The sequence below is a fragment of the Camarhynchus parvulus genome, chromosome 2 (genome assembly GCF_901933205.1).
Source record: "Camarhynchus parvulus chromosome 2, STF_HiC, whole genome shotgun sequence".
NCBI classification, from domain to species: domain Eukaryota; kingdom Metazoa; phylum Chordata; class Aves; order Passeriformes; family Thraupidae; genus Camarhynchus; species Camarhynchus parvulus.
Genome location: NC_044572.1, coordinates 151,458,489 through 151,485,460, shown reverse-complemented (window position 1 = coordinate 151,485,460; position 26,972 = coordinate 151,458,489). Strand labels below are relative to the sequence as shown.

General features: G+C 56.6%; 1 protein-coding gene across 1 annotated transcript; it reads right to left on the bottom strand.

Moving 5' to 3' along the window:
• Positions 1-11,282: 11,282 nt before the first annotated feature.
• On the bottom strand, positions 11,283-24,170 carry LOC115913037 (epiplakin-like). The gene is made up of 8 exons (XM_030964896.1): positions 23,793-24,170; positions 23,128-23,753; positions 21,718-23,059; positions 17,947-20,781; positions 17,509-17,697; positions 12,641-14,834; positions 11,625-12,535; positions 11,283-11,360 (listed from the first exon to the last, which is right to left on the bottom strand). Exons 1-8 carry the CDS (start codon positions 24,168-24,170, stop codon positions 11,283-11,285), a joined length of 8,553 nt encoding a protein of 2,850 aa, XP_030820756.1.
• Positions 24,171-26,972: the final 2,802 nt, after the last annotated feature.

Genomic DNA, 26,972 nt, shown 5'->3' with positions numbered 1-26,972 from the left:
GGGGACAGAAATCACACCAGTGCCCCCAGTACAGCACTGACACTGGGAGGGAAATCACACCAGTGCCCCCGGTACAGCACCGGGGACAGAAATCACACCAGTGCCCCCAGTACAGCACTGACACTGGGAGGGAAATCACACCAGCACCCCCAGTACAGCACCCAGGAGGGAAATCACACCGGGGCCCCCAGTACAGCCCAGCACCTGCCCGCTGCCTCCTCTCCAGGCTCCTGGCCAAGCCCCACTGCTCCAGCCCTGAATCCCATTGATTCCCACTGCTCCAGCCCTGGATCCAGTGATTCCCACCTCTCCTGCCCTGGATCTCAGCAATTCCTGCCTCTCCAGCCCTGGATCCCATTGATTCCCACCTCTCCAGGCCTGGATCCAGCGATTCCCACCCCTCCAGCCGCAGCCCCGGGTCGGTCCCGCAGCTCCCTCTGTTTCCCTCCCGCATCCCAGCTCGGCTGGAGCGCCGGGACACAAAACGCGTCACGCAGAGCAGCGGCTCCAGCCAGCCCTGGTGCCACTCGGTCACTTTGTCCCTTCCCAGAAGGGACCAAGTTCTGCCCGGAGATCTCCCGCTCACCGATCCCGGCAGTTTCAGCAGCTCCTGCCCGCGCTGGAGTTTGGGATGGGGGCGAGGTCCCCGCTCCCCTTGCAGGTGGCCTCGGTGACGCCCAGGTGGGCTCTGTCCTCTGTCCTACCTCCTGGCCGTGTCTCCGGAGCGGCTGGATGGCCGGCCAGGCTCCGATGATGATGATGATGATGATGATCCTCCTCCTCCTCCTCCTCCCGCCGGCTCCCAGCCAGGTGAGCAGAGGCGGCAGGTGCCCGATTTAAATCCTGCCCTTCCCTGCCCCTGGGGACGGCAGGGAGGCCCTGCCCCGTGCTGGGTGGCCCTGCCCTGGGCTGGCACACGGCAGCAGAGCTGCAACACCGGCCTGGACTGGCCACGGAGCCCCCCAGCTCTTCTCAATGCCTGCTTTAGCAGTAGGAGCTGTCACAGTGAGCGTTCCAACGCCACAGGGCATGGTGGGACGCCCTGCCAGGCCCTGTCTCCACAAATGAACCAATATCCTTTGAGCAATTGTCGTGGTCAGCCTCGGAAAGCGCATCCCGAAGTGTTTGAGTAGTTACACCAAAAACTTGAATTTCCGCATGCAAAATAATGGGGAGAAACATCGTGCTTTGGAGGATCACCTTCTCTCCAATCATGAGCTGTAAATGTAAGGCAAAAATCCACTGTTAAAGAATTAAGGATTTCTAATTTTTGAGGTTCAGATGCTGCTCTGGGAAAGATATCAAATTCTTGGGGTTCAGACACTGCTTTGGGAAGGATATCGAATTCTTGGGGTTCAGATGCTGCTCTGGGAAGTTCTTTGGCCCAGATGTTCCAATTCAATGCAGGATTGCTCCCATTGCCAATTTCATCTGCTGACCAACCTCATGGCGACTGCTCAGCTCTGATCACAGTTCTGCTGTCCCTGACCAAAAAGCCTTCTGCAGCTTTACCAAAACCCTCTGATTTTAGAGATTCACACAGACAGTGCCTGGACTGACAGAGGGGACAGTGCTGGCCATGGCTGGGTGACAGAGCAGGGACAGTGCTGGCCATGGCTGGGTGACAGAGTGGACAGTGCTGGCCGTGGCTGGGTGACAGAGCAGGGACAGTGCTGGACATGGCTGGGTGTGGGGACATTTGTGACAGTGTCTGTGCTCCTGTCAGCCTGCACAGGTGTCTGTGCCTCCCTGTGTGTGACCGTGTGACCCTGTGTGTGAACATGTGACCCTGTGTGTGAACATGTGACCCCACGTGTGACCGTGTGACCCTGTGTGTGACCGTGTGACCCTGTGTGTGTCACTGTGTGACCCTGTGTATGACTGTGGCTCTGCTGTGACTCTCTGTGCAGGTGACCACTGTGAGCCCATGGGACAATGCATGTGTGAGTAATGGGCGGCTCCCCGCGCGTGGGGACACAGGTGACACACGGAAAGCCGCCCTCACCCAGGTGTGCCTGTGTCCCGCGTGGCTCAGTGCCTGCCCCGGGGCAGGAGGGGCTGCGTGCCCCGGCCCTGTCTGTCCGTCTGTCCTGCTCCCGGAGCGCATTCGTGCCGGCGTGGGCGCTTCCCGGACCGGCTGAGCGGCTCCGGAGAGCTTCTCCCTGTGACTCACTGGGGGCTCGGCTGCGGGGAGCACACCTGGCCCAGGTACCCTGTCCCCGTGGGGAGGTGGCTCTGGGACCCTGCAGGGAGCGCACCTGCCCCAGGTGCCCTGTCCTGGGGGACAGGTGGCTCCAGGACCCTGCAGGGAGCACACCTGCCCCAGGTGCCCTGTCCTGGGGGACAGGTGGCTCCAGGACCCTGCAGGGAGCGCACCTGCCCCAGGTGCCCTGTCCTGGGGGACAGGTGGCTCCAGGACCCGCTCCTGAGGCTTCACTCCCCACTCTGGAGCCCTTCCCTGCTCTCAGCTCAGGAAATTCTCTCAGGAAAATGTTTCTGAGCAAAATTTTAAATGTTTCACTCAGAAGGAGCTGAAGCATTTTCCTTATTTGGGTTTTTCTGCTAAATAAATTTAAATTGTTAGATCTTCATGTATAAAACTTGACACAACTCAGTTCTAGGTGAAATATTGGCCAACTGAGCAAATTTTTACTCTGAGCTAGGAAAACCTATTTCCACTACATATTTTAATAATCAAAAGAAGAAATGTAAATGGAAGTGCTATAGCTTTTTGTATTCATTTTCATAAAAGAATTTACTTGAATTTTCCTGCTAAACGAAATTTAAATTGTTAGATCATCATATATAAAACTTGACACAAAGGAGTTCTAGGTGAAATATTTGCCAACCGTTTTTACTCTGAGCTCGGAAAAACTATTTCCGCTACATATTTTAATAATCAAAAGAAGAAATGTAAATGGAAGTGCTATAGCTTTTTTTATTCATTTTCATAAAAGAATTTACTTGGGTTTTTCTGCTAAATAAAATTTAAATTGTTAGATCTTCAGGAAAATGTTAAGAATGAGCGTGTTTCTGAGCAAAATTTTGAATGTTTCACTCAGAAGGAGCTGAAGCATTTTCCTTATTTGGGTTTTTCTGCTAAATAAATTTAAATTGTTAGATCTTCATGTATAACACATGACACAACTCAGTTCTAGGTGAAATATTTGCCAACTGATTTTTTACTCTGAGCTAGGAAAAACTATTTCCACTACATATTTTAATAATCAAAAGAAGAAATGTAAATGGAAGTGCTATAGCTTTTTTTATTCATTTTCATAAAAGAATTTACTTGGGTTTTTCTGCTAAATAAAATTTAAATTGTTAGATCTTCAGGAAAGTGTTAAGAATGAGCGTGTTTCTGAGCAAAATTTTGAATGTTTCACTCAGGAGCTGAAGCATTTTCCTTATTTGGGTTTTTCTGCTAAATAAATTTAAACTGTTAGATCTTCATGTATAAAGCTTGACACAACTGAGTTCTAGGTGAAATATTTGCCAACTGTTTTTATTCTGAGCTAGGAAAAACTATTTCCACATATTCTACAATCAAAAGAAGAAATGCAAATGGAAGGGATATAGCTTTTTGTGTTAATTAAAAAAAACAGCACTTCTTGGTCAGAAAACAACAAGGCTTCTTGAATCTTTTTCAGCAGTAATTTCAGCATAACTGGAAACCTCACTAATTGCATTTCTCTCATCATGGGCAGAGAGCGACAGGACAAGGGGCAGGGCAGTTTTTAACCGAAAAAGGGGATTTATTTACAGGAGATATTGGGAAAAAATCCTTCCCTGCGAGGGTGGGGAGGCCCTGGCAGAGGCTGCCCAAAGCAGCTGTGGCTGCCCCATCCCTGGAAATGACCGAGGCCTGGCTGGACAGGGCTTGGACTCTGGAGGTTCCTCACACGGGGCACCAATGGTGGTGGTACCAGCTGTGGGGGTCCCAGGTGTAGGGGTCCCAGGTGTGGGGGTCCCAGCTGTGAGTTTCTCTGGGTCTGAATTGAAGGCACCTGAGACAATAATTTATGGTCACACTCAGGTGTTTATTATTTCTAATCAGTAAAGCAGTCTCACTGCTGTGGGTTGGGCAGCTTTTCATTAGAAGGCACAAAATGACCAACAATCTCTTGGTACAAGGTCTATAAGACTAAACCATCCAATTAAGATCTGACACCTGGATTATTTTCCCTTTTAACCCAGTAACTGATCTCAAAGAGCCCCCAGTGTGGACTTTTCTGCCCAATTACAAAATGCCACCCAAACCCATGGAGAAGAAGGAGGAAGCAGCATGGAGAAGAAACCCAGGATGGCACCTTGTGCCCTCCATCTTGCTTCCATCCACAACACACTAAAAACCCCAAAACCTCAATTTCTCACCCAGTGACACACCTACAATACTCTCTATAATCTATTTCACACTTTTGTGGATTCCAGTCTATCTTGAAGTCTGGGAAACTTTCTCCATGAACGAGTGTCAGAGTCAGTGCTCTCTGAGCTTGGGATTGATCCCCCCGACCAGGTGAGCTCAGGTCGGGGGACCCCCTGACACCTTTGTGCAGCTGCCCCTCTGATCTCACGGGGTAATAATTAGCATTTTCCCCATCATTCACAGAAGGCTGATCAATCCCTTTATTCTATCCCTATCAAGAAACCAATTGCTTTTATAGTTACAATACAGTCATACTTGACTGGTCCTTTAATTAAAACGCCATCACCAGTGGGTAATTGAGCCACCGTTTGGTAAATGAATCTCCACAACACATTCCAGATGTTCGCAGCAACAGGCGCAGAAAGTTAAGATTTGTTGGAACCCAGGGCATGGGGAATATTCCCCTGCCTGTCCTGGCAAGTCCTGACCCCCAGGAAAACACTGCTTTTAACTTTCCATGGAGAAAGCTTCCAAGGCTTTGGATGAATTGGAATCTACAAGGGTGTGAAACAGATAATAATGCAGTGTGATGTATCACAGGGTGAAAAATTTAGGATTTTGGGTTTTTAGTATGGAGGTAGATAGAGAAACAAGATGGAGGATTTTGGGGGTTTTTGGCTTGTCTTCTTCTTTTTCTTCATCCACTCCATTTTCTGCTGTGGCACAGGATGGTTGGTTGGGGAAAGCCACAGTGCAGGTGTTGCATGGTGGATGGATAGGTATTGGTAGATAAATAGAAATAAAGTAAATTTTGGGAATTAATTGGATTAAACAGCTTTAAAAGACCTTGAAACTGTACATCTTGTGACCCTTTTTGCCATCTTCTCTGCGCTAAGTCTGGTGTGGATGGGGCAGAGAACTTCAGATAGGATAAAAACAAACAGCAACGTGAAAAACCAGTAAAAGTTCAATTTGCCTCTCATTCCTGGCACAGAGCTTTCTCCAGGGGTCTCCCACACTGGGGGCCTCAGGGGGGTCACGCACAAAGATAAGAATTGTTTCTCATTCTGTTCTCTGATCTTCTCACAGACCTTTCCCAGAAAAGCCTGGGGAAGTTGTGCCTGCTGTTCTCTGAGGCCAGAGCTGCTGCCACAGCCCTCCTTCTTTTGGGATTTTGGGATAATATTGGGAATTTCATTATTATATTGGGATATTGGGAATATATTTGGGGATTTGGGGGTATTGGGATATTTCTGGTAAAGGGCACAGAGAGGGGCACAGAGCCCTGGTGGGAAAAACGCCAATCATTTGTTTTTAGAATTTCAAAAGTTTAATAGTAATAAGATGGTTATAAAAATAGTAATATAATTAGAGTAATAAAAATTTGGACAAGTAGAATTTAGGACAATACAAGACAGTAAAACAAAGAGTTACAGACATCTGGGTACCTCTTTCTGGGCAAAATAAGCCCGAAAAAGGACCCACATTAACAGAGGATTAACCCTTAAAAGCAACAGCCTGTTGCATATTCATACATTTTATACATGATGCATAAATTCCATTCAAGCACAGGATTCTGTCTGGGCAGTGTCAGCTTCTTCCTCTGAATCCTCGTGGCATCTTCAGAGCTGAGCGAGGCAGGAAGTTCATTTCTTCTGATAATGGAGCAATAAATTCTCTTTCTCTGAAAGGTTCAGGTGTCCTGTGGCTGCTATCTCACCGCGAGTCCTTTCTTTAAAAAAATATCTTATACAGCATAGTTTCTATTTTAACATTATGTTATAACCTAAAACTATATTTAACACACTACTTAAGGAAATTGATACAGCACAACTTTCTAACATAACACATATAACATTCATTTGAATATCTGCGAAAAGCCAATCATAAAATGCTCATTTTTCACTCCCGGAATGCCCCCGGGCTCCGTGACTCACCTGCAGCTTCCCGGGAGCCTGGCACGGACACACCTGGGCCTGGGCACGGCCAGCCCTGCGGCCTCACCTGCCGGCAGGTGTGGGAGTCGTGGCTGGAGCACATCAGAGCCACATCAGAGGCTGGGGAGATGCCTTTTCCAGGGATGGTTCAGCACTGGGGCGTCCGGGGAGGGTTTTCCTGCAGTGATTGATTTGGGAAACCTCCAGGGGCAGAGCTCAGGTGCTGACACTGCTCCCAGCTCCTTCCGGCTGGTGCTGGGGATGCCTCAGGTTTTAGCATTTATAATTTTCAGATTCTGTGCTGCTTTAGTGTGGCTTTATATTATGGGATGGTGAGCTCTTTTCACAGAGCAGGGAGACAAAACAATTCCTGCTCCAGCTGGGGACCAAGGACAAAAGATCCAAATCTCAGCCCAAGAGCACAAACACCATGGGCTGGAGAGAGGAAAAACAAGAAGGATGAGACTGCATGGGCTAAAGCTGGAATTGGACAATTAGCTCCAATATGCTAATGGACCAAAACTTATAAAAGTGTGACACCCCGTGAGCTGCTGTCCATTTTTGTGGCCATTTTGGGTTGTGCTGCCCAAGGTGGATCTGTTGAGGCCTCTTAATAAATCCCTGCTTTATTCTCTAGCTCTGTGTGGTCTCTGTTCTAGGCCAGCCTTCACAAGGCATCACTGGAGCGCAGGTCCCCGAGCCCTGTGGCTGCTGAGGGGTTTTCCTGAGGAGGGGGATGCACAGAGCCCTGCCTGCCTGGGGATGGCAGCCCCTGCCCCTGGAAATACCTGAGCACAGGTAGAGCACGGCAGAATTCTGGTTAATTCACCCTCGGGCTGTGCCAGAGTGAAACGATGCTGTATGACTCCCGTATAGGTGAGCAGGGTGATTATAAAACAATGTGATTGTTTTAAGTCCTTAAAATAAAATAAAATTTAATTTCAGTTAAATTCCACAAAGGCAGGATGTGACCGTCTCCGTTATTGTCTATAAAAATATAGAAGTCTATATTGCTTAAGAAAATATATAAGGCGAAGAAAGAAAGAAAGAAAGAAAGAAAGAAAGAAAGAAAGAAAGAAAGAAAGAAAGAAAGAAAGAAAGAAAGAAAGAAAGAAAGAAAGAAAGAAAGAAAGAAAGAAAGGAGAAAGAAAGCAAGAAAGCAAGAAAGCGAGAAAGTATGACAGAAAGAAAGAAAATGAAAAAGAAAGAAAACAAGGAAAAAAGAAAGAATGAAAGAAGGAAAGCAAGAAAGTGAGAAAGAAAGAAAGAAAGAAAGAATACTAGAAAGAAAGAAAGTGAGAAAGTGAAAAAGAAAGAAAGAAAGAAAGCGAGAAAGGAAAAGGAGAAAGAAAGCCGAAAAGAAAGAATACGAGGGAGAAGGAAAGTGAGAAAGTGAAAAAGAAAAGAAAAGAAAAGAAAAGAAAAGAAAAGAAAAGAAAAGAAAAGAAAAGAAAAGAAAAGAAAAGAAAAGAAAAGAAAAGAAAAGAAAAGAAAAGAAAAGAAAAGAAAAGAAAAGAAAAGAAAAGAAAAGAAAAGAAAAGAAAAGAAAAGAAAAGAAAAGAAAAGAAAAGAAAAGAAAAGAAAGTAGATAATGGAGGCCTGGACCCGAGGGGAACGGCGCCTCAGCAGGGTGAGATCCTCGGCAGAGCCGGACCCCGGGTGGCGCTGCTGTCACCTGCAGGGCAGGTACCCGCGGTGTTTCTGTCACCTGCTGGGCAGGTACCGGCGGTGTTTCTGTCACCTGTTCTGCAGGTACCAGCGGTGTTTCTGTCACCTGCCCGGCAGGTACCCACGGTGTTTCTGTCACCTGCCCGGCAGGTACCGGCGGTGTTTCTGTCACCTGCCTGGCAGGTAACCGCGGTGTTTCTGTCACCTGCTGGGCAGGTACCGGCGGTGTTTCTGTCACCTACTCAGCAGGCACCGGCAGTGTTTCTGTCACCTGCCCGGCAGGTACCGGCGGTGTTTCTGTCACCTGCCCGGCAGGTACCAGTGGTGTTTCTGTCATGTACTCAGCAGGTACCGGCGGTGTTTCTGTCACCTGTCCGGCAGGTACCAGCAGTGTTTCTGTCACCTGCCCGGCAAGTACCGGCGGTGTTTCTGTCACCTGCCCGGCAAGTACCGGCGGTGTTTCTGTCCCCTGCTGGGCAGGTACCAGCGGTGTTTCTGTCACCTGCCCAGCAGGTACCAGTGGTGTTTCCGTCACCTGCCCGGCAGGTACCAGTGGTGTTTCTGTCACCTGCCCGGCAGGTACCAGTGGTGTTTCTGTCCCCTGCTAGGCAGGTACCAGCGGTGTTTCTGTCACCTGCCCGGCAGGTACCCGCAGTGTTTCTGTCACCTACTCAGCAGGTACAGGCTGTGTTTCTGTCACCTGCCCGGCAGGTACCCGCGGCCGCCGCCCCTGCTCCGCCTCTCCCCGCCCGGCCGCACCGCACCATGCCGGCGCCTCCAGAGGAAAGAATAACAAAAATAACAAAGTTCCCTTTGAAAAGCCACTTGGAGCCAGCCCATCCCCGCGCCCAGGGGACGGGCACGGGCAGACACGAGCACGGACAAAAATGCTCTTTATTCCGCCTGGGAGAGATTGCACAACTCTGGTCTCTGTGGAAAAGGCGCTATCAGGTATCCTGTGCCCTGACTCGCGGTTCCTGGGAAAAAGGGATGGGCCAGGCTTTTCCTGGTGCTCAGGGCACCTGGCCTGTGGCAGGGCCCGGGAGGGAGAGAATCTGGGGGTGCTGGGGGGGTGTCAGAGCTGCAGGGATGGTGTCAGAGTGGCAGGGATGTTATCAGAGCTGCAGGGATGGTGCCAGGGTCACTGGGGTGGTGTCAGAGCTGCAGGGATGGTATCAGAGCTGCAGGGATGGTGCCAGGGTCACTGGGGTGGTGTCAGAGTGGCAGGGATGGTATCAGAGCTGCAGGGATGGTGTCAGGGCTGCAGGGATGGTGCCAGGGCTGCAGGGATGGTGTCAGGGCTGCAGGGATGGTGCCAGGGCTGCAGGGATGGTGTCAGGGCAGCAGGGATGGTGTCAGGGCTGCAGGAATAGTGTCAGAGATGCAGGGATGGTGCCAGGGCTGCAGGGATGGTGTCAGGGCTGCAGGGATGGTGTCAGAGTGGCAGAGATGGTGCCAGGGCTGCAGGGATGGTGCCAGAGTCACTGGGGTGGCCAGAGAGCTGCAGGGATGGTGCCAGAGCTGCAGGGATGGTGTCAGAGGTGCAGGGATGGTGCAGCAGCCACGGGGACACTGTGCTGGCCCTGCCCTTGAGAGTGTCCCACACCGTGTCCCAGTGCAGCAGCCACAGGGACACCGCGCTGGCCCTGCCCTTGTCCCACACCGTGTCCCAGTGCAGCAGCCACAGGGACACTGCGCTGGCCCTGTCCTTGAGAGTGTCCTACACCATGTCCCAGTGCAGCAGCCACAGGGACACCGCGCTGGCCCTGCCCTTGTCCCACACCGTGTCCCAGTGCAGCAGCCACAGGGACACCGCGCTGGCACCAGCACAATAGGATGTTACAGACACAGCCCAGGGACACAACACCCCCTGTTCCTGTTTGCCTCTGTGGAAGGGAGAATTGGATTTCCAGGATGAGAAACTCCTGGCAGATGCTATTGTGGATTTCCAGGAGATAAAGGGGCTGTAAGGCAGATGGAGAGGGATAAAGGCCTGGAGTGCCAGGACAAGGGGGAATTGTGGATATTCTCAGTTCAGTCAAAGAAAGAATAGAAACAATTTCTCCCAGGCTGGGCCTGGGAATCTTAGACGAAAGAATTCAAGCAATTGTTATCTCTCATTCTGCAACCATTGTTTATAGTTATGGTTCCTCACAGTGTGCTATTCATATTCACTAATATGGTGAGAATTTTTCTACTTTGAGACCAATGGTCCCACCTAGTGAGTGAGACTGTAAAACTCACTGCTTCTTGCTAATAAAGATTCTTCTTGAGCCTTCTGATCTACCTGAAAACTGCGGTCTTTCTTTCCATCCCTAACTCAACAGTGTCAGGGAATGGCTTCAAATTGGAAGAGCGTAGGTGTGGGTTAGGTGTTGGAAGGAATTGTTCCCTGTGAGGGTGTGAGGCCCTGGCACAGGGTGTCCACAGGAGCTGTGGCTGCCCCTGGATCCCTGGAAGTGTTCCAGGCCAGGCTGGACGGGGCTTGGAGCAGCCTGGGACAGAGGAAGGTGTCCCTGCCATGGCAGGGGGTGGCATGAGGAAGCCCCTTCCCACCCAAACCATTCCATGGTTCTGTGACTTCTCTCCCATTAATTTGTCCCCTACTTTTCTGAGCCCCTGCAATTCTCTGGGCCCTACAGCTCCTCTGCGTTTGTTCCCAGGTATCAGCTGCACAAGCTTGTGGCCGAAAGTCCATTTTCCAGGGCATTACCAGGTTAATTAAGGCAAACGCCCCAAGGCAGCACATTTAAGGAGGGTAAGTTTCCTCCCATTAAAGAGCAGTAGAATTATTCATCCCTGCACTGCACGGGAGAATGGCTCCAGGGCTGTTCCTCTGCTCTGGCATGTGGCTGAGTCAGCTGGGGACACAGGAGGGCAAAAGGAGCAGGAAGGAATGGAGGCTCCACCGTGGATGGACAGACAGAAAGCACAGCACAGCCACGTCCACTCCCGGCTCCTGTGAGAATCCATCCCCATGGAGGCTTCGCAGAGGGAGGGAAAGCACAGCGAGAGACCAGAGCACGCTGGGCTGAGGCTGTTTGTGCTCCAGACAGCCCCGGAAAGGCAGGACAGGCTGGGGCACGGAGAGCAAACACAGATGATGTGTCCCACGCCAGTGACACCCAACGCAAGCCTGGCATCCTGCCCACGCAGAAATCTGCTCGGCACGCTGTCCTGGCTTGAAAACCTGCAACCTGAATGTAATCCTGCAAAGCTTCGGGGGAAAATAGCTGGCATATGCAGGGAAGGAGAGGCAGAGAATAAAAATACCACTTGCGGCAGCACCCATACGGAACAAAGACCTGCAGTCACACCTGGGTGAGGAAAATGAGGATGACATACTTCACCAGAATGTCCTGAGATAACCCAGGCTGCCTCCTCTGTTCCTGAAAGGCAACCAAGAAAAGAGGAACAATGCAGTGCAACAACACTGCCCAGGGGGAGGCACTTCAAAGCTGCACCTGATGTGGGTTCTGGTGGTAAAGAAAAGAGATCACGAAGGAAATTCCCTCACTGGGGTCATAAATGGTAAAAAAATATTTAGAAAAAGAAAGACAAGAACCAGAAGCAAAAGAATTATTCACAATAGCAACATATTCACCAAGGAAAAGAAGGAAAAAATAAAAAAGGTTTTGCAATTATTTTCTGACAATATTGAGGAAATAAAGCCCCGTGTCCGGGTCAGGCACGCAGCGGCGCAGCAGCTGCAGGTAGGTCAGGTTCTCGTGCGTGTTGGGGTCGAAGAAGCCCTTGGTGTCATCGCCGGGGTCGGACAGGATCTGGCTCATCTCCTGGTCGAAGTAGCCGCGCTTGTAGGCCACCTCCACGGGCAGGCGGTGGCTGTGCACGGGGTCGATGATGCCGCCGGTGGCGATCTGGGCCTCCAGCAGGCGGATGCCGTGCTCTTTGACAATCAGCTCCTTCTTCATGGCCTGGAACAGGGAGATCTTGTCCCCCGTGTAGGGGTCAGAGTAGCCCGTCACGGCCCGCTCCGCCGACAGCAGCTTCTCGTGCAGCTCCTTGCCCACCAGCCCAGAGGACACGGCCTCGTCCACTGAGAGCTTCTGGTTCTTGACCGGGTCCACCAGGAAGCCGGTGGCCGCCTGTGCCTCCAGCAGCACCAGCGCCGTGCCCTGCCTCAGCACGCCCTTCCACATGGCCTGGTAGATGCTCATCTTCTCCATCCTGCTTGGCTCGGCCTTGGAGGGCACCAGCACGCCAGCGATGACGCCCGTGCCGTCCAGGTAGCGCTTGACCGAGGCCATCTGCGTCACCTCCTGCACCGTCCTGGCGCCCTGCACCAGCTCGGCCAGCGTGCCCGTGTCGATGATGCCCGAGTCCAGCAGGTCCGAGGCGCTCACCTGCCTCCTGAGGCCCGTGAATTTCACGCTGCTGCCGCGCTGCGCCGCCTCCTCCACCAGGAGGGTGAGCAGCGTGGCCAGCTCGGCCAGCGCCAGGCTCCCGGCCCGCAGCCGCCCCAGCAGCTCCTGGCGCTTGGCCTCTGCCACGAACTTGGAGAAGAGCAGCTCCCACAGGGACACCTTCCTGCCGTGGAAGCCACCTGCCGAGACCTCCACCGTGTGCGACTTGAGGGACCGCTCCAGCTCCTGCTCCTGCTCCTGCTCCTTCTGCTTCTGTTCCTGCTCCTTCTGGGAGTTTGAGGCACTGCCGTTCTGGATGGGTTCAGGCAGGATCTCCTTCTCTGTGGCCTTGGGGTCCCCATTGGCACTGTGGCCCTGGGCCTCAGCCCTGGTGACGATGGCCGTGAGGACGTCGATCATCTGTGCAATGGTGACCGTCCCCGCCTTGTACTGCCGCAGGAGGTCCTGGCGCCGGTGCTCGGGGACGTAGCCGGAGAAGAGGAGCTCCCAGACGGTGACGCTCTGGCCCTGGAAGAGCCCCACAGCCAGCGTGGTGCGGGCGGCCTGCAGGGCTCTGCGGGCATCCTCGCTCAGCTGGTAGAGCACGGAGCCCTTGTCCATCAGCTGCAGCATCAGCAGCCCCGTGTCCGGGTCAGGCACGCAGCGGCGCAGCAGCTGCAGGTAGGTCAGGTTCTCATGGGTGTTGGGGTCGAAGAAGCCCTTGGTGTCGTCGCCAGGGTCGGACAGGATCTGGCTCATCTCCTGGTCGAAGTAGCCACGCTTGTAGGCCACCTCCACGGGCAGGCGGTGGCTGTGCACGGGGTCGATGATGCCGCCGGTGGCGATCTGGGCCTCCAGCAGGCGGATGCCGTGCTCCCTGACGATCAGCTCCTTCTTCATGGCCTGGAACAGGGAGATCTTGTCCCCCGTGTAGGGGTCAGAGTAGCCCGTCACGGCCCGCTCCGCCGACAGCAGCTTCTCGTGCAGCTCCTTGCCCACCAGCCCAGAGGACACGGCCTCGTCCACTGAGAGCTTCTGGTTCTTGACCGGGTCCACCAGGAAGCCGGTGGCCGCCTGTGCCTCCAGCAGCACCAGCGCCGTGCCCTGCCTCAGCACGCCCTTCCACATGGCCTGGTAGATGCTCATCTTCTCCATCCTGCTTGGCTCGGCCTTGGAGGGCACCAGCACGCCGGCGATGACGCCCGTGCCGTCCAGGTAGCGCTTGACCGAGGCCATCTGCGTCACCTCCTGCACCGTCCTGGCGCCCTGCACCAGCTCGGCCAGCGTGCCCGTGTCGATGATGCCCGAGTCCAGCAGGTCCGAGGCGCTCACCTGCCTCCTGAGGCCCGTGAATTTCACGCTGCTGCCGCGCTGCGCCGCCTCCTCCACCAGGAGGGTGAGCAGCGTGGCCAGCTCGGCCAGCGCCAGGCTCCCGGCCCGCAGCCGCCCCAGCAGCTCCTGGCGCTTGGCCTCTGCCACGAACTTGGAGAAGAGCAGCTCCCACAGGGACACCTTCCTGCCGTGGAAGCCGCCGGCCGAGACCTCCACCGTGTGCGACTTGAGGGACCGCTCCAGCTCCTGCTCCTGCTCCTTCTTCTGCTTCTGTTCCTGCTCCTTCTGGGAGTTTGAGGCGCTGCCGTTCTGGATGGGTTCAGGCAGGATCTCCTTCTCTGTGGCCTTGGGGTCCCCATTGGCACCGTGGCCCTGGGCCTCAGCCCTGGTGACGATGGCCGTGAGGACGTCGATCATCTGTGCAATGGTGACCGTCCCCGCCTTGTACTGCCGCAGGAGGTCCTGGCGCCGGTGCTCGGGGACGTAGCCAGAGAAGAGGAGCTCCCAGACGGTGACGCTCTGGCCCTGGAAGAGCCCCACGGCCAGCGTGGTGCGGGCGGCCTGCAGGGCTCTGCGGGCATCCTCGCTCAGCTGGTAGAGCACGGAGCCCTTGTCCATCAGCTGCAGCATCAGCAGCCCCGTGTCCGGGTCGGGCACGCAGCGGCGCAGCAGCTGCAGGTAGGTCAGGTTCTCGTGCGTGTTGGGGTCGAAGAAGCCCTTGGTGTCGTCGCCAGGGTCGGACAGGATCTGGCTCATCTCCTGGTCGAAGTAGCCACGCTTGTAGGCCACCTCCACGGGCAGGCGGTGGCTGTGCACGGGGTCGATGATGCCGCCGGTGGCGATCTGGGCCTCCAGCAGGCGGATGCCGTGCTCTTTGACAATCAGCTCCTTCTTCATGGCCTGGAACAGGGAGATCTTGTCCCCCGTGTAGGGGTCAGAGTAGCCCGTCACGGCCCGCTCCGCCGACAGCAGCTTCTCGTGCAGCTCCTTGCCCACCAGCCCAGAGGACACGGCCTCGTCCACTGAGAGCTTCTGGTTCTTGACCGGGTCCACCAGGAAGCCGGTGGCCGCCTGTGCCTCCAGCAGCACCAGCGCCGTGCCCTGCCTCAGCACGCCCTTCCACATGGCCTGGTAGATGCTCATCTTCTCCATCCTGCTTGGCTCGGCCTTGGAGGGCACCAGCACGCCGGCGATGACACCCGTGCCGTCCAGGTAGCGCTTGACCGAGGCCATCTGCGTCACCTCCTGCACCGTCCTGGCGCCCTGCACCAGCTCGGCCAGCGTGCCCGTGTCGATGATGCCCGAGTCCAGCAGGTCCGAGGCGCTCACCTGCCTCCTGAGGCCCGTGAATTTCACGCTGCTGCCGCTGCGCCCGCCTCCTCCACCAGGAGGGTGAGCAGCGTGGCCAGCTCGGCCAGCGCCAGGCTCCGGCCCGCAGCCGCCCCAGCAGCTCCTGGCGCTTGGCCTCTGCCACGAACTTGGAGAAGAGCAGCTCCCACAGGGACACCTTCCTGCCGTGGAAGCCGCCGGCCGAGACCTCCACTGTGTGCGACTTGAGGGAGCGCTCCAGCTCCTGCTCCTGCTCCTGCTCCTGCTCCTTCTGCTTCTGTTCCTGCTCCTTCTGGGAGTTTGAGGCGCTGCCGTTCTGGATGGGTTCAGGCAGGATCTCCTTCTCTGTGGCCTTGGGGTCCCCATTGGCACTGTGGCCCTGGGCCTCAGCCCTGGTGACGATGGCCGTGAGGACGTCGATCATCTGTGCAATGGTGACCGTCCCGCCTTGTACTGCCGCGCAGGAGGTCCTGGCGCCGGTGCTCGGGGACGTAGCCGGAGAAGAGGAGCTCCCAGACGGTGACGCTCTGGCCCTGGAAGAGCCCCACAGCCAGCGTGGTGCGGGCGGCCTGCAGGGCTCTGCGGGCATCCTCGCTCAGCTGGTAGAGCACGGAGCCCTTGTCCATCAGCTGCAGCATCAGCAGCCCCGTGTCCGGTCGGACGCAGGCGGCGCAGCAGCTGCAGGTAGGTCAGGTTCTCATGGGTGTTGGGGTCGAAGAAGCCCTTGGTGTCGTCGCCAGGGTCGGACAGGATCTGGCTCATCTCCTGGTCGAAGTAGCCACGCTTGTAGGCCACCTCCACGGGCAGGCGGTGGCTGTGCACGGGGTCGATGATGCCGCCGGTGGCGATCTGGGCCTCCAGCAGGCGGATGCCGTGCTCCCTGACGATCAGCTCCTTCTTCATGGCCTGGAACAGGGAGATCTTGTCCCCCGTGTAGGGGTCAGAGTAGCCCGTCACGGCCCGCTCCGCCGACAGCAGCTTCTCGTGCAGCTCCTTGCCCACCAGCCCAGAGGACACGGCCTCGTCCACTGAGAGCTTCTGGTTCTTGACCGGGTCCACCAGGAAGCCGGTGGCCGCCTGTGCCTCCAGCAGCACCAGCGCCGTGCCCTGCCTCAGCACGCCCTTCCACATGGCCTGGTAGATGCTCATCTTCTCCATCCTGCTTGGCTCGGCCTTGGAGGGCACCAGCACGCCGGCGATGACGCCCGTGCCGTCCAGGTAGCGCTTGACCGAGGCCATCTGCGTCACCTCCTGCACCGTCCTGGCGCCCTGCACCAGCTCGGCCAGCGTGCCCGTGTCGATGATGCCCGAGTCCAGCAGGTCGAGGCGCTCACCTGCCTCCTGAGGCCCGTGAATTTCACGCTGCTGCCGCGCGCGCCGCCTCCTCCACCAGGAGGGTGAGCAGCGTGGCCAGCGCTTTCCAGCGCCAGGCTCCCGGCCCGCAGCCGCCCCAGCAGCTCCTGGCGCTTGGCCTCTGCCACGAACTTGGAGAAGAGCAGCTCCCACAGGGACACCTTCCTGCCGTGGAAGCCGCCGGCCGAGACCTCCACCGTGTGCGACTTGAGGGACCGCTCCAGCTCCTGCTCCTGCTCCTTCTTCTGCTTCTGTTCCTGCTCCTTCTGGGAGTTTGAGGCACTGCCGTTCTGGATGGGTTCAGGCAGGATCTCCTTCTCTGTGGCCTTGGGGTCCCCATTGGCACCGTGGCCCTGGGCCTCAGCCCTGGTGACGATGGCCGTGAGGACGTCGATCATCTGTGCAATGGTGACCGTCCCCGCCTTGTACTGCCGCAGGAGGTCCTGGCGCCGGTGCTCGGGGACGTAGCCAGAGAAGAGGAGCTCCCAGACGGTGACGCTCTGGCCCTGGAAGAGCCCCACAGCCAGCGTGGTGCGGGCAGCCTGCAGGGCTCTGCGGGCATCCTCGCTCAGCTGGTAGAGCACGGAGCCCTTGTCCATCAGCTGCAGCATCAGCAGCCCCGTGTCGGGTCGGCACGCGCGGCGCGCAGCAGCTGCAGGTAGGTCAGGTTCTCATGGGTGTTGGGGTCGAAGAAGCCCTTGGTGTCGTCGCCAGGGTCGGACAGGATCTGGCTCATCTCCTGGTCGAAGTAGCCACGCTTGTAGGCCACCTCCACGGGCAGGCGGTGGCTGTGCACGGGGTCGATGATGCCGCCGGTGGCGATCTGGGCCTCCAGCAGGCGGATGCCATGCTCCCTGACGATGAGATCCTTTTTCATGGCCTGGAACAGGGACATCTTTTGTCCTGTGTAGGGGTGAGTGTAGCCCGTCACAGCTCTCTCGGCACTCAGAAGTTTGTTTTTCAGTTCACTGCCCACCAGCCCAGAGGACACGGCCTCATCTACAGAGACCTTCTTGTTCTTTACTGGATCAACGATGAAGCCGGTGGCCGCCTGGGCCTCCAGCAGCACCAGTGCCGTGCCCTGCCTCAGCACACCCTTCCACATGGCCTGGTAGATGCTCATCTTCTCCATCTTGCCTGGCTCAACCTTGGAGGGCACCAGCACGCCGGCGATGCTCCCGGTTCCCTCAAGGTACCTCCTCACACTGTCCATTTTTGCTATCTCTTGTGCCGTCTCTTTTCCTTTTTGGAGTTTTTCTATTGTTTCCTCTGTAATTATTTGTGCACTGAGCAGCTCTGATGCTGTGATTTGCTGTCGAATTCCCTGGAACCAGACATCGCTCCTGTCCTCTTCTTTTTCCCTGATGATCTTCAGTATTGTCTCAATGATTCCTTGCACAATGTGTTGGGATTCCGCTTTGTACTTTTTCACCAGTTCTTTCCTCTTCTCTTCTGTGATGTACTCGGAGCAGAGGAGCTCCCACAGCGATAGCACCTGTCCCTTGTATTTTCCCACAGGCACCTGGACCTTGGTGCACAGCAGGGCGTTTTTGGTTTGCTCATCAATGTAGAAATAGTCGCCTTCCTTTTCCAGCACCTGCAGCAGGTACAGGCCGCTCTCCCTGTCTTTGGCACACCTCTGCAGGAGCTGGCTGTAACTGATCTTCTCCTGAGTGTTGGGATCTATGAAGCCTTTGCTGCCGTGATCTGGATCCGAAAGCAGGAGGAACATGTCCTCGTCCAGGTGCCCGCGCTTGTAGGCCACCTCCAGGGGCAGGCGGTGGCCGTGCCACGGGTCAACGATGCCACCAGTGGCGAGCTGGGCCTCGAGCAGGCGGATGCCCTGATCCCTGACTATTGTCTTCTGCCTCACAGCCTGGAAGAGAGATATTTTACTGCCTGTTTGAGGGTCTGTGTATCCCGTCACGGCTTTCTCTGCTGACAGCAGCTGCTCGTACAGCTCACTGCCCACCAGCCCAGAGGACACGGCCTCGTCCACAGAGAGCTTCTGGTGGCTCCGGGGGTCCACCAGGAAGCCGGTGGCCGCCTGTGCCTCCAGCAGCCCCAGGGCACACTGCTCTGTGAGGAGGCCTTTCTTCAGCGCCTGGTAGATGCTCATCACCTCCTTCCTCAGAGGGAGGAGAACCCCGGCGATGCACCCAGTGCCGTCCAGGTACCTTTGGATGGTGTCCCTCTTTGTGAGGCTCGCAAGGGTGAGACTCCCGTCCTGCAGCTGATCCAGAGTTTTCTTGTCAATTATCTCAGAGTTGAACAATTCTGACACCGACACCTCGCCCCGCAGTCCTTTGACCTTGAGGGCTTCTCCTCTTCGCTCTGTGTCCTCGATGATTTTTAAGATGAGGGATATCAGCTCTTCCAGCGCTAGGTTTTTGCTTTTGTACTGCATCACCAGCTCTTTCCTTTTCTGCTCTGAGATGTAGTGAGAGCAGAGGACTTCCCAGACAGAAACGGTTTGGTCCTTAAACTTTCCAACTTTCACCTGAAGGGGCTTTGAGCGCAAAGCCTGCTTTGTGGACTCATCAATGTAGAAGTACTTTCCTCCTTCCTTTACAACCTGCAGCATGTACAGCCCCGTGTCTGTGTCTTGGACACATCTCTCCAGGAGCTGCATATACGTGAGGTTCTCGTGGGTGTTGGGGTCGAAGAAGCCCTTGGTGTCATCGCTGGGGTCGGACAGGATCTGGTTCATCTCCTGGTTGAAGTAGCCACGCTTGTAGGCCACCTCCACGGGGACACGGTGGCTGTGCACGGGGTCGATGATGCCGCCGGTGGCAATCTGGGCCTCCAGCAGGCGGATGCCGTGGCTCTTCACAATCAGCCCTTGGTTCATGGCTTCGAACAGGGACATGGGGGCTTTGGTGTAGGGGTCCGTGTAGCCCGTCACGGCTCTCTCAGCACAGAGCAGCTTTTCAAAAATCTCCCCTCCAATCAGACCCGCCTCTAACGCTTCCTCCACCGAAAACTTCTTGTTTTTCTCAGGGTCGATGATGTAGCCGGTGGCTGCCTGCGCCTCCAGCAGCACCAGGGCGGTCCCTGGCCTCAGGATGCCCTTCCACATGGCCTGGTAGATGCTCATCTTCTCATTGCTTGGCTGGATAAGGACCCCTGCTATGAAATTAGTGCCCTCCAGGTACCTGCGGACAGACTCCATTTCAGTCACTTCTTTGACTGTTTTCTTCCCCTGGTTGAGCTCGTCGAGGGTTTTTTTGTCGATCAGCTGGGACTGGAAGAGGTCACTGGCAGAAACTCTTTTCCTCAGGCCCTTGAATGCGAACTTCTTGCCCTGTGCCTCAGTCTCTTGGATGATTGTGGTGATAATTGTGGTGATTTCCTGCAGCACTTCAGCCTTCTCATCCTTGTACTTTTGCACCAGCTCTCTTCTCTGGCTGTCTGAGAAGTATTCGGAGTTGAGGAGGTCCCAGACGGACATGGTCTGTCCTTTGAAACGCCCCACGTTGACACAAACAGTCACAGATTTCAGCACCTTCATGGTCTGCTCGTCCACGCAGAACATCGCATTTTCTGACAGAGGGAGGAGCCACAGACCCGACTCGGCATCACGAATGCACCGATCCTTCAGCTGCTGGTAGGTCACGTTCTCCTTGGTGTTTGGGTCAAAAAAGCTCTTGGTGCTGTCATCCAGCTGAGAGAGGGTTTGGTTCAGGCCCTCGTCGTAGAAGCCGTACCTGCAGGCAGCCTGGAGCGGCAGGTGGAGGTGGTGGATGGGATCAACCACCCCTCCCGTGGCCAGCTGGGCCTCCAGCAAGGGCACGGCCTCTGCCAGGGGGATGAGCTCCTTCCTGAGCGCTTGGCACATGGAGATGGAGCCCCCGGTGTAGGGGTCTGTGTAGCCCGTCACAGCCCTCTCAGCCTGAAGGAGTTTCTCAGAGAGCTCCTCTCCAACAACGGCCGCTCTCACGGCGTCCCTCACGCTGAGCCTCCGGTTTGTGGCAGGGTCAGTCAGGTACCCTGTGGCTGCCTGAGCCTCGAGCAGCCTCAGAGCAGCCCCAGGGAGGAGGAGGTTGTTTTTCATGGCGTCATAGAAGCTCATCTTCTGTTTGGATGCCTCTATGAAGACCCCAGCAATGCTGCCTGTGCCCTGCAAGTACCTCTTTACGCTCTCCATTTCAGCCACTTCCTCGGGAGTTCTTACACCCTGAGCCAGTTCTTCAAACGTCTTCTGGGAAATGATGCCCGTGTCCAGCAGCCAGACCACAGGGACACTGCCCCTCAGGCCTTCCAGGGAGATCTGGGTCCTGGCTTTCATCTCCATCTCCCCCACCAACCTGAGCACCAGAGCCACCAGCTGCTCCAGCGACAGCTCCTCCGACCGGAACTTCTCCACAAAGTCGTTCCTCTGCTCCTCGGTGAAATACCCCGAGTGCACGAGCTCCCAGAGGGAGACTCCTTTCTCCTTCACCATGGTTTCCTTGAAGATCCGTTGGATTTGCTCATCGGTGTAGGCAGGAGCAGCTGTCTGTGCCAGAGGCAGCAGGTGGAAGCCGGAGACGTCGTCCTTCTGGCAGTGCTGGATGAGCTCAGCGTAGGTCACGCTCTCTTTGCTGTCTGGGAGGCAGAACACCCTGTGGTCATCGCTGGGCTGGGAGAGGGCCTTGCTGGTGTCCTCATCCAGGCAGCCTCGCTGCTGGGCCGACTCCTGGGGGATGTGGTGGCCGCATGTTGGGTCAATGATGCCTCCTGTGGCCATCTGCACCTCCATCAGCTGCATGGCCTGCTTGTCCGCGATCAGGCCCTTCTTCATGGCCTGGAAAAGGGGGATCTTCTTGCCTGTGAAAGGGTCTTTATAGCCCGTCACGGCCCCTTCTGCCTGCTGCAGCTTCTCGTGGACATCTGGCCCAATGACTCCCTCCTTGACGGCCTCATCCACACAGAGCTTCTGCTTGTTCACGGGGTCAATGATGAAGCCCGTGGCAGCCTGGGCCTCCAGCAGGGGCAGGGCCACTCCCGGCACCACGATGTTCTGCTTCATGGCCTCATAAATGCTCATTCTCTGGTTGGATGGCTGGAGCACGATCCCCCCGATGCTGCCCGAGCCATAGAGGTACTTCTTGACAGAGTCCATGTGCAGGACTTGTTCTGGGGTGATGGACCCCTCCAGCACCTGCTCAAACAGGGCCCTGTCAATGACACCGGTTTCCATCAGGTGGTAAGCACTGACGTTGCCTCTCATGGCCGGGAACTTGATGGGGGCCCATTTCTTCATCTCCTCCTCCAGCATGAGCCGGATTTGCTCCAGGCTGAGCTTCCTCAGTTGGAAGTGGTTGAAAATCTCCCGGCGCCTCCCCTCGCTGAAGTACTCGGAGTTCAGCAGGTCCCACACCGAGACCTTCTCCCCCCGCAAGCGCCCAAACCTGACGGGCAGCCAGGAGCTCCTGAACACCTGCCTGGTGGCCTCGTCCACAAACTGCCTCTTCCTGCTGTTCAGAGGGAGGAGGCAGAGCCCCGTGGAGGGCTCGGTGATGCATTTCTCCTTCAGCTGCAGGTACGTCAGGTTCTCGTGGGTGTTGGGGTCGAAGAAGCCCTTGGTGTCGTCGCCAGGGTCGGAGAGGATTAAATTCATCTTCTTGTCGAAGTAGCCACGCTTGTAGGCCACCTCCACGGGGATGCGGTGGCTGTTGACGGGGTCGATGATGCCGCCGGTGGCGATCTGGGCCTCCAGCAGGCGGATGCCGTGGTCCCTGACGATGAGATCCTTCTGCATGGCCTGGAACAGGGAGATCTTAGCCCCTGAGTAAGGATCTCGGTAGCCAGTGACAGATTTCTCCGCCGCCAGCAGCTTGTCGTACACATCCGGGCCGATGACGTTTGCTCGTAAGGCCTCGTCCACGGAGTACCTCTTGTTGGCAGCGGGGTCGATGACGAACCCCGTGGCAGCCTGTGCCTCCAGGAGGATCAGAGACGTTCCCGGCCTGAGGAGTCCCTTGCGCTTTGCCTGGTAGATGCTGATCTTCTCCTGGGAGTCGGGGAGCAGCAGCCCCCCGATGCTGCCCGTGCCCTGCAGGTACTTCCTGACGGTGTCCATGCCCACCACCTCTTTGGCCGACGTTTCTCCCTCCTTGAGTTTCTTGAACAAGTCTTTGTTGATGATTTCTGAGCTCAGGAGCTGGTCAGCCGTCACCTGCTCCCTCAGGCCCTTGAAGGTGACGTTAGCAGTGGCAGCATTTTCCTCAACAGCGGCTCTGACGGCCTCTCCCAGCGCTTGCAGGGAGAGCACTCCTGCCAGGAACTGCTGAGCCAGCGCAGCTCTTTGCTCGCCCTGCATGTAGTCAGAGAAGAGCAGTTTCCACAGAGACACCGGCCTGCCTTTGAATTTCCCCACAGCAACGGGCACCTGCGTGTTCTCCAGAGCTGTCTGGGTCCTGTGGTCGAAGAAGCCGAGTGTCCCCTGGGTCCCTTCGCTGCCATCCCCAGGGAGCGGCAGCAGCAGGAGCCCCGTGCTGGGGTCGGTGACGCAGCGCTGGAGCAGCTCTGCGTAGCTCAGCTTCTCCTTGGAGCCGGGGTCAAAGAACCCCTTGGTGTCCTCAGGAGGGCTGGACAGGAGCTGCCTGGTGGCCTCGTCCATGTGCCCCCACTCGCAGGCTGTCTCCATGGGGACACGCAGGTGCCTGCCCGGGGCGATGACCCCCCCGGTGGCCAGCTGAGCCTCCAGGAGGCAGAGGCCGTGATCCCTGGGAACAAAGCCCTTCCTGATGGCTTGGAACAGGGAGAGCATTTCCCCGGTGGCGGGTCCCTGTACCCAGTGATGGCTTTCTCAGCTGAGGACAGCTTCTCGTAAAGCTCTGGGCCACCGAGACCAACCCTGACAGCCTCATCCACGGAGTAGCTTTTGTTCTTCAGGGGGTCTGTCAGGCTGCCGGTGGAGGCCTGGACTTGCAGGAGCATGAGAGCAGCGCCAGGCACCAGGAGATGCTCCCTCAGCGCCTGGTAAAGGCTCTTCTGCTCCCCGGAAGGCAGGACAACCCCCGCCACGCTCCTCATCCCGCGCAGGAAGTGCTGGACAATGTCATTCTCTGCCACCTCCTGGGCAGACACGCTGCCCTCCTCGAGGCCTCGGAACACGTCGGGGCTGATGATGCCAGAGTCCATCAGGTCCCTGCTGCTCACCCTCCCTGCCAGCCCCGGGAATGTGATCTGCAGCGGCAAGAGGAGGAAGCCTGAGGCCGGATCCACGACGCACCTCTTCCTCAGCTCCGAGTAAGTGACCTTCTCCATGGTGCTGGGGTCAAGGAACACCCTGCTCTCCTCAGTGCCGGGGTCGGAGGCGAGCTGGCTCATCTCCTCATCCAGACACCCCCGGTCACAGGCCGCCCCTGCCGCGAGCCGCCCGCCGGTGGCCGGGTCGATGACGCCTCCGGTCGCCACCTGGGCCTGGAGCAGGCGGAGGCCCTGCTCCCTCCCCACCAGCTCCTTCTGCATGGCCTGGTACAGGGAGATTTTCTCCTCAGTGTAGGGGTCCAGGAAGCCAGTAGCAGCTCTGTCAGCCGAGAGCAGCCTCTCCTTCAGCTCCAGCCCCACCAGCCCCATCCTCACGGCCTCTGCCACGGGCACACGGCGGCTCCTCAGCGGGTCGGAGATGGAGCCCGTGGCTGCCTGCGCCTCCAGGAGGCTCAGGGCCGAATCCAGGCTCAGTAGATGCTCTCTGGTGGCCTCATAGAAGCTCATTATCCTCTTTGAAGCCTCTACATACACGCCTGCAATGCTGCCAGCCGTCTCCAAGGGCTCCCCGGGAGCATCCGGCCCCGCGTCCCTGCCAGCTGCCTTTTGCTGCTTGCGCGGCATCACGTCCTGGCACAAGTGGTTTGTCCCTGACACGACTTCCCCGGGGACAGCCTGGCCATTCACTGCTGGCTTGCTCTCCATCCTGCTGCTGCTGCACGCCTCCCACAGCTCCCAGGACTCTGCAGAGAGAGGGAAAGCTCAGTGAGAAATCAACTTCTGTGACCGTGATCACAGGGGTCCGAGGATGAGGGAAGAGACGAGGATCTGACTCCATGGTTCAGAAGGCTGATTTATTATTTTATGATATATATTATATTAAAACTATACTAAAAGAATAGAAGAAAGGATTTCATCACAAGGATAGCTAAGAATAGAAAAAGGAAGAATGATAACAAAGGCTTGTGGCTCGGACAGAGAGTCTGAGTCAGCTGACTGTGATTGGCCATTAATTAGAAACAACCACATGAGACCAGTCACAGATGCACCTGTTGCATTCCACAGCAGCAGATAAACATTGGTTACATTTTGTTCCTGAGGTCTCTCAGCTTCTCAGGGGGAAAAATCCCGAGGAAAGGATTTTTCATAAAAGTTGTCTATGACAAACTTCTTCACGGTTTGCGTGTTAAATACCGGGAAATCAGAAACATAAACACCCCCAGGCAGGAGGAAGTGGCAGCCAAAGTCTGGGTATGTCCAAACCAGGTGTGCCACCCTGAGGGATCCGGCCCAACTCAAGGAGTCTGTGGGTGAGAAGCTCCACACGCCCCGGCCACGTGCACTGGAACCCCCAAACCCCCTGGGCTGATCCCCCAGCAGGAAAGGAGGGGGGGATTCTGCCCTTCTGCCCAGGTGAGACCTCACCTGCAGAGCTGCCCCAGCCCTGGGGACAGAGCAGCAGCACCTGGAGCTGCTGGAGAGAGCCCAGAGGAGCCACGGGGATGCTGCAGGGCTGGAGCCAGGCTGGGAGAGCTGGGGGTGCTCCCCTGGAGAGGAGGAGGCTCCAGGGAGAGCTCAGAGCCCCTTGCAGGGCCTAAAGGGGCTCCAGGAGAGCTGGGGAGGACGCATGACAACGGCTGGAGTGACAGGACACAGGGAATGGCTCCCCGCTGCCAGAGGGCTGGGATGGATGGGATATTGGGAAGAAATCCTTCCCTGTGAGGGCGGTTTGGCCCTGGCACAGGGTGCCCAGAGCAGCTGTGACTGCCCCTGGGTCCCTGGCAGTGCCCAAGGCCGGGCTGGATGGGGCTTGGAGCAGCCTGGGACAGTGGGAGGTGTCCCTGGCATGTCACAGGGTGGGACTGGACAGGCTCTGAGGTCCCTTCCCACCCAAACCCTTCCATGATTCTGTGACTCTGGGGGTGCTGGCGTGCAGGTCCATGTGCTCCCATGGGCTGCTGCACGAACCTCCCGTCCTTCCACTGTCCCCCCTTTCCCACCCTGTCCATAGGCAGAGGCTCCATCTCAGTGAGCAGCAGCCACCAGGCCCCCTCCAGGGCTGCCTCAGGATGAGATTGCACCCAACCCAAACGCCACCGGGCTGCTGCACGAGCCCCCCCTGTCCTTCCACTGTCCCCCCCTTCCCATCCTGCCCAAGCAACGCCTGGATGGCAGAGGCTCCATCTCAGTGAGCAGCAGCCACCAGGGCCCCTCCAGGGCTGCCTCAGGGTGAGATTGCACCCAACCCAAACCCCCCTCCTGCTGGCCAAGCTGTGGGATGCACTTGGGTCAGTTCGTGCTGCTGTGAAATTTTGCTCACTGAAGCCCACGCCTCCCTCGGGAATGCCTGGCTGGAACTTCGGACTGAAAGCCAAACTGCTGAGATTAGATAAAGGGAAACCCATTCCCCAGGGGAGAAGTAAACAAGTAAATAGGGAAAAGAATGCGAGCCGAGCCCAGCAGCCGTGCTGAGAATCATCTCTGGCTGGCTTTGGGAGCAGGTTTGCACAGATCCATCCCCACAGAGCACTGTGCCGGGAGCAGGTTTGCACAGATCCATCCCCACAGAGCCCTGTGCCGGGAGCAGGTTTGCACAGATCCATCCCCACAGAGCCCTGTGCCGGGAGCAGGTTTGCACAGATTCATCCCCATCCCCACAGAGCCCTGTGCTGGGAGCAGGTTTGCACAGATCCATCTCCACAGAGCCCAGGTGGGAGCAGGTTTGCACAGATTGATCCCCAGCACACAGAGCCCTGTGCCGGGAGCAGGTTTGCACAGATTCATCCCCACAGAGCCCCGTGCCGGGAGCAGGTTTGCACAGATCCATCCCCAGCACACAGAGCCCTGTGCCGGGAGCAGGTTTGCACAGATTGATCCCCAGCACACAGAGCCCTGTGCCGGGAGCAGGTTTGCACAGATTCATCCCCACAGAGCCCTGTGCCGGGAGCAGGTTTGCACAGATCGATCCCCATCCCCACAGAGCCCTGTGCCGGGAGCAGGTTTGCACAGATTGATCCCCAGCACACAGAGCCCTGTGCCGGGAGCAGGTTTGCACAGATCGATCCCCATCCCCACAGAGCCCTGTGCCGGGAGCAGGTTTGCACAGATCCATCCCCAGCACACAGAGCCCTGTGCCGGGAGCAGGTTTGCACAGATTGATCTCCACAGAGCCCGTGCGGGAGCAGGTTTGCACAGATCCATCCCCAGCCCAGGTGGGAACAGGGGGTTTCGGTGTGTTGTCACCTCTGCTCGGGGCAGTGAGCCCAGAGGCAGCTGAGGGGCGCCTTCATCCATCACAGACCCCCGAGTGTCCCCAGAGTCACTCCCGGAGCTTTGCAGCACAGGTGACACACCCGGAGTGTGTTATCAGAGACAATGGCTCTGCCCGGGGGGTTCCTACCTGGCCTGAGTGCATTAACCCACCCG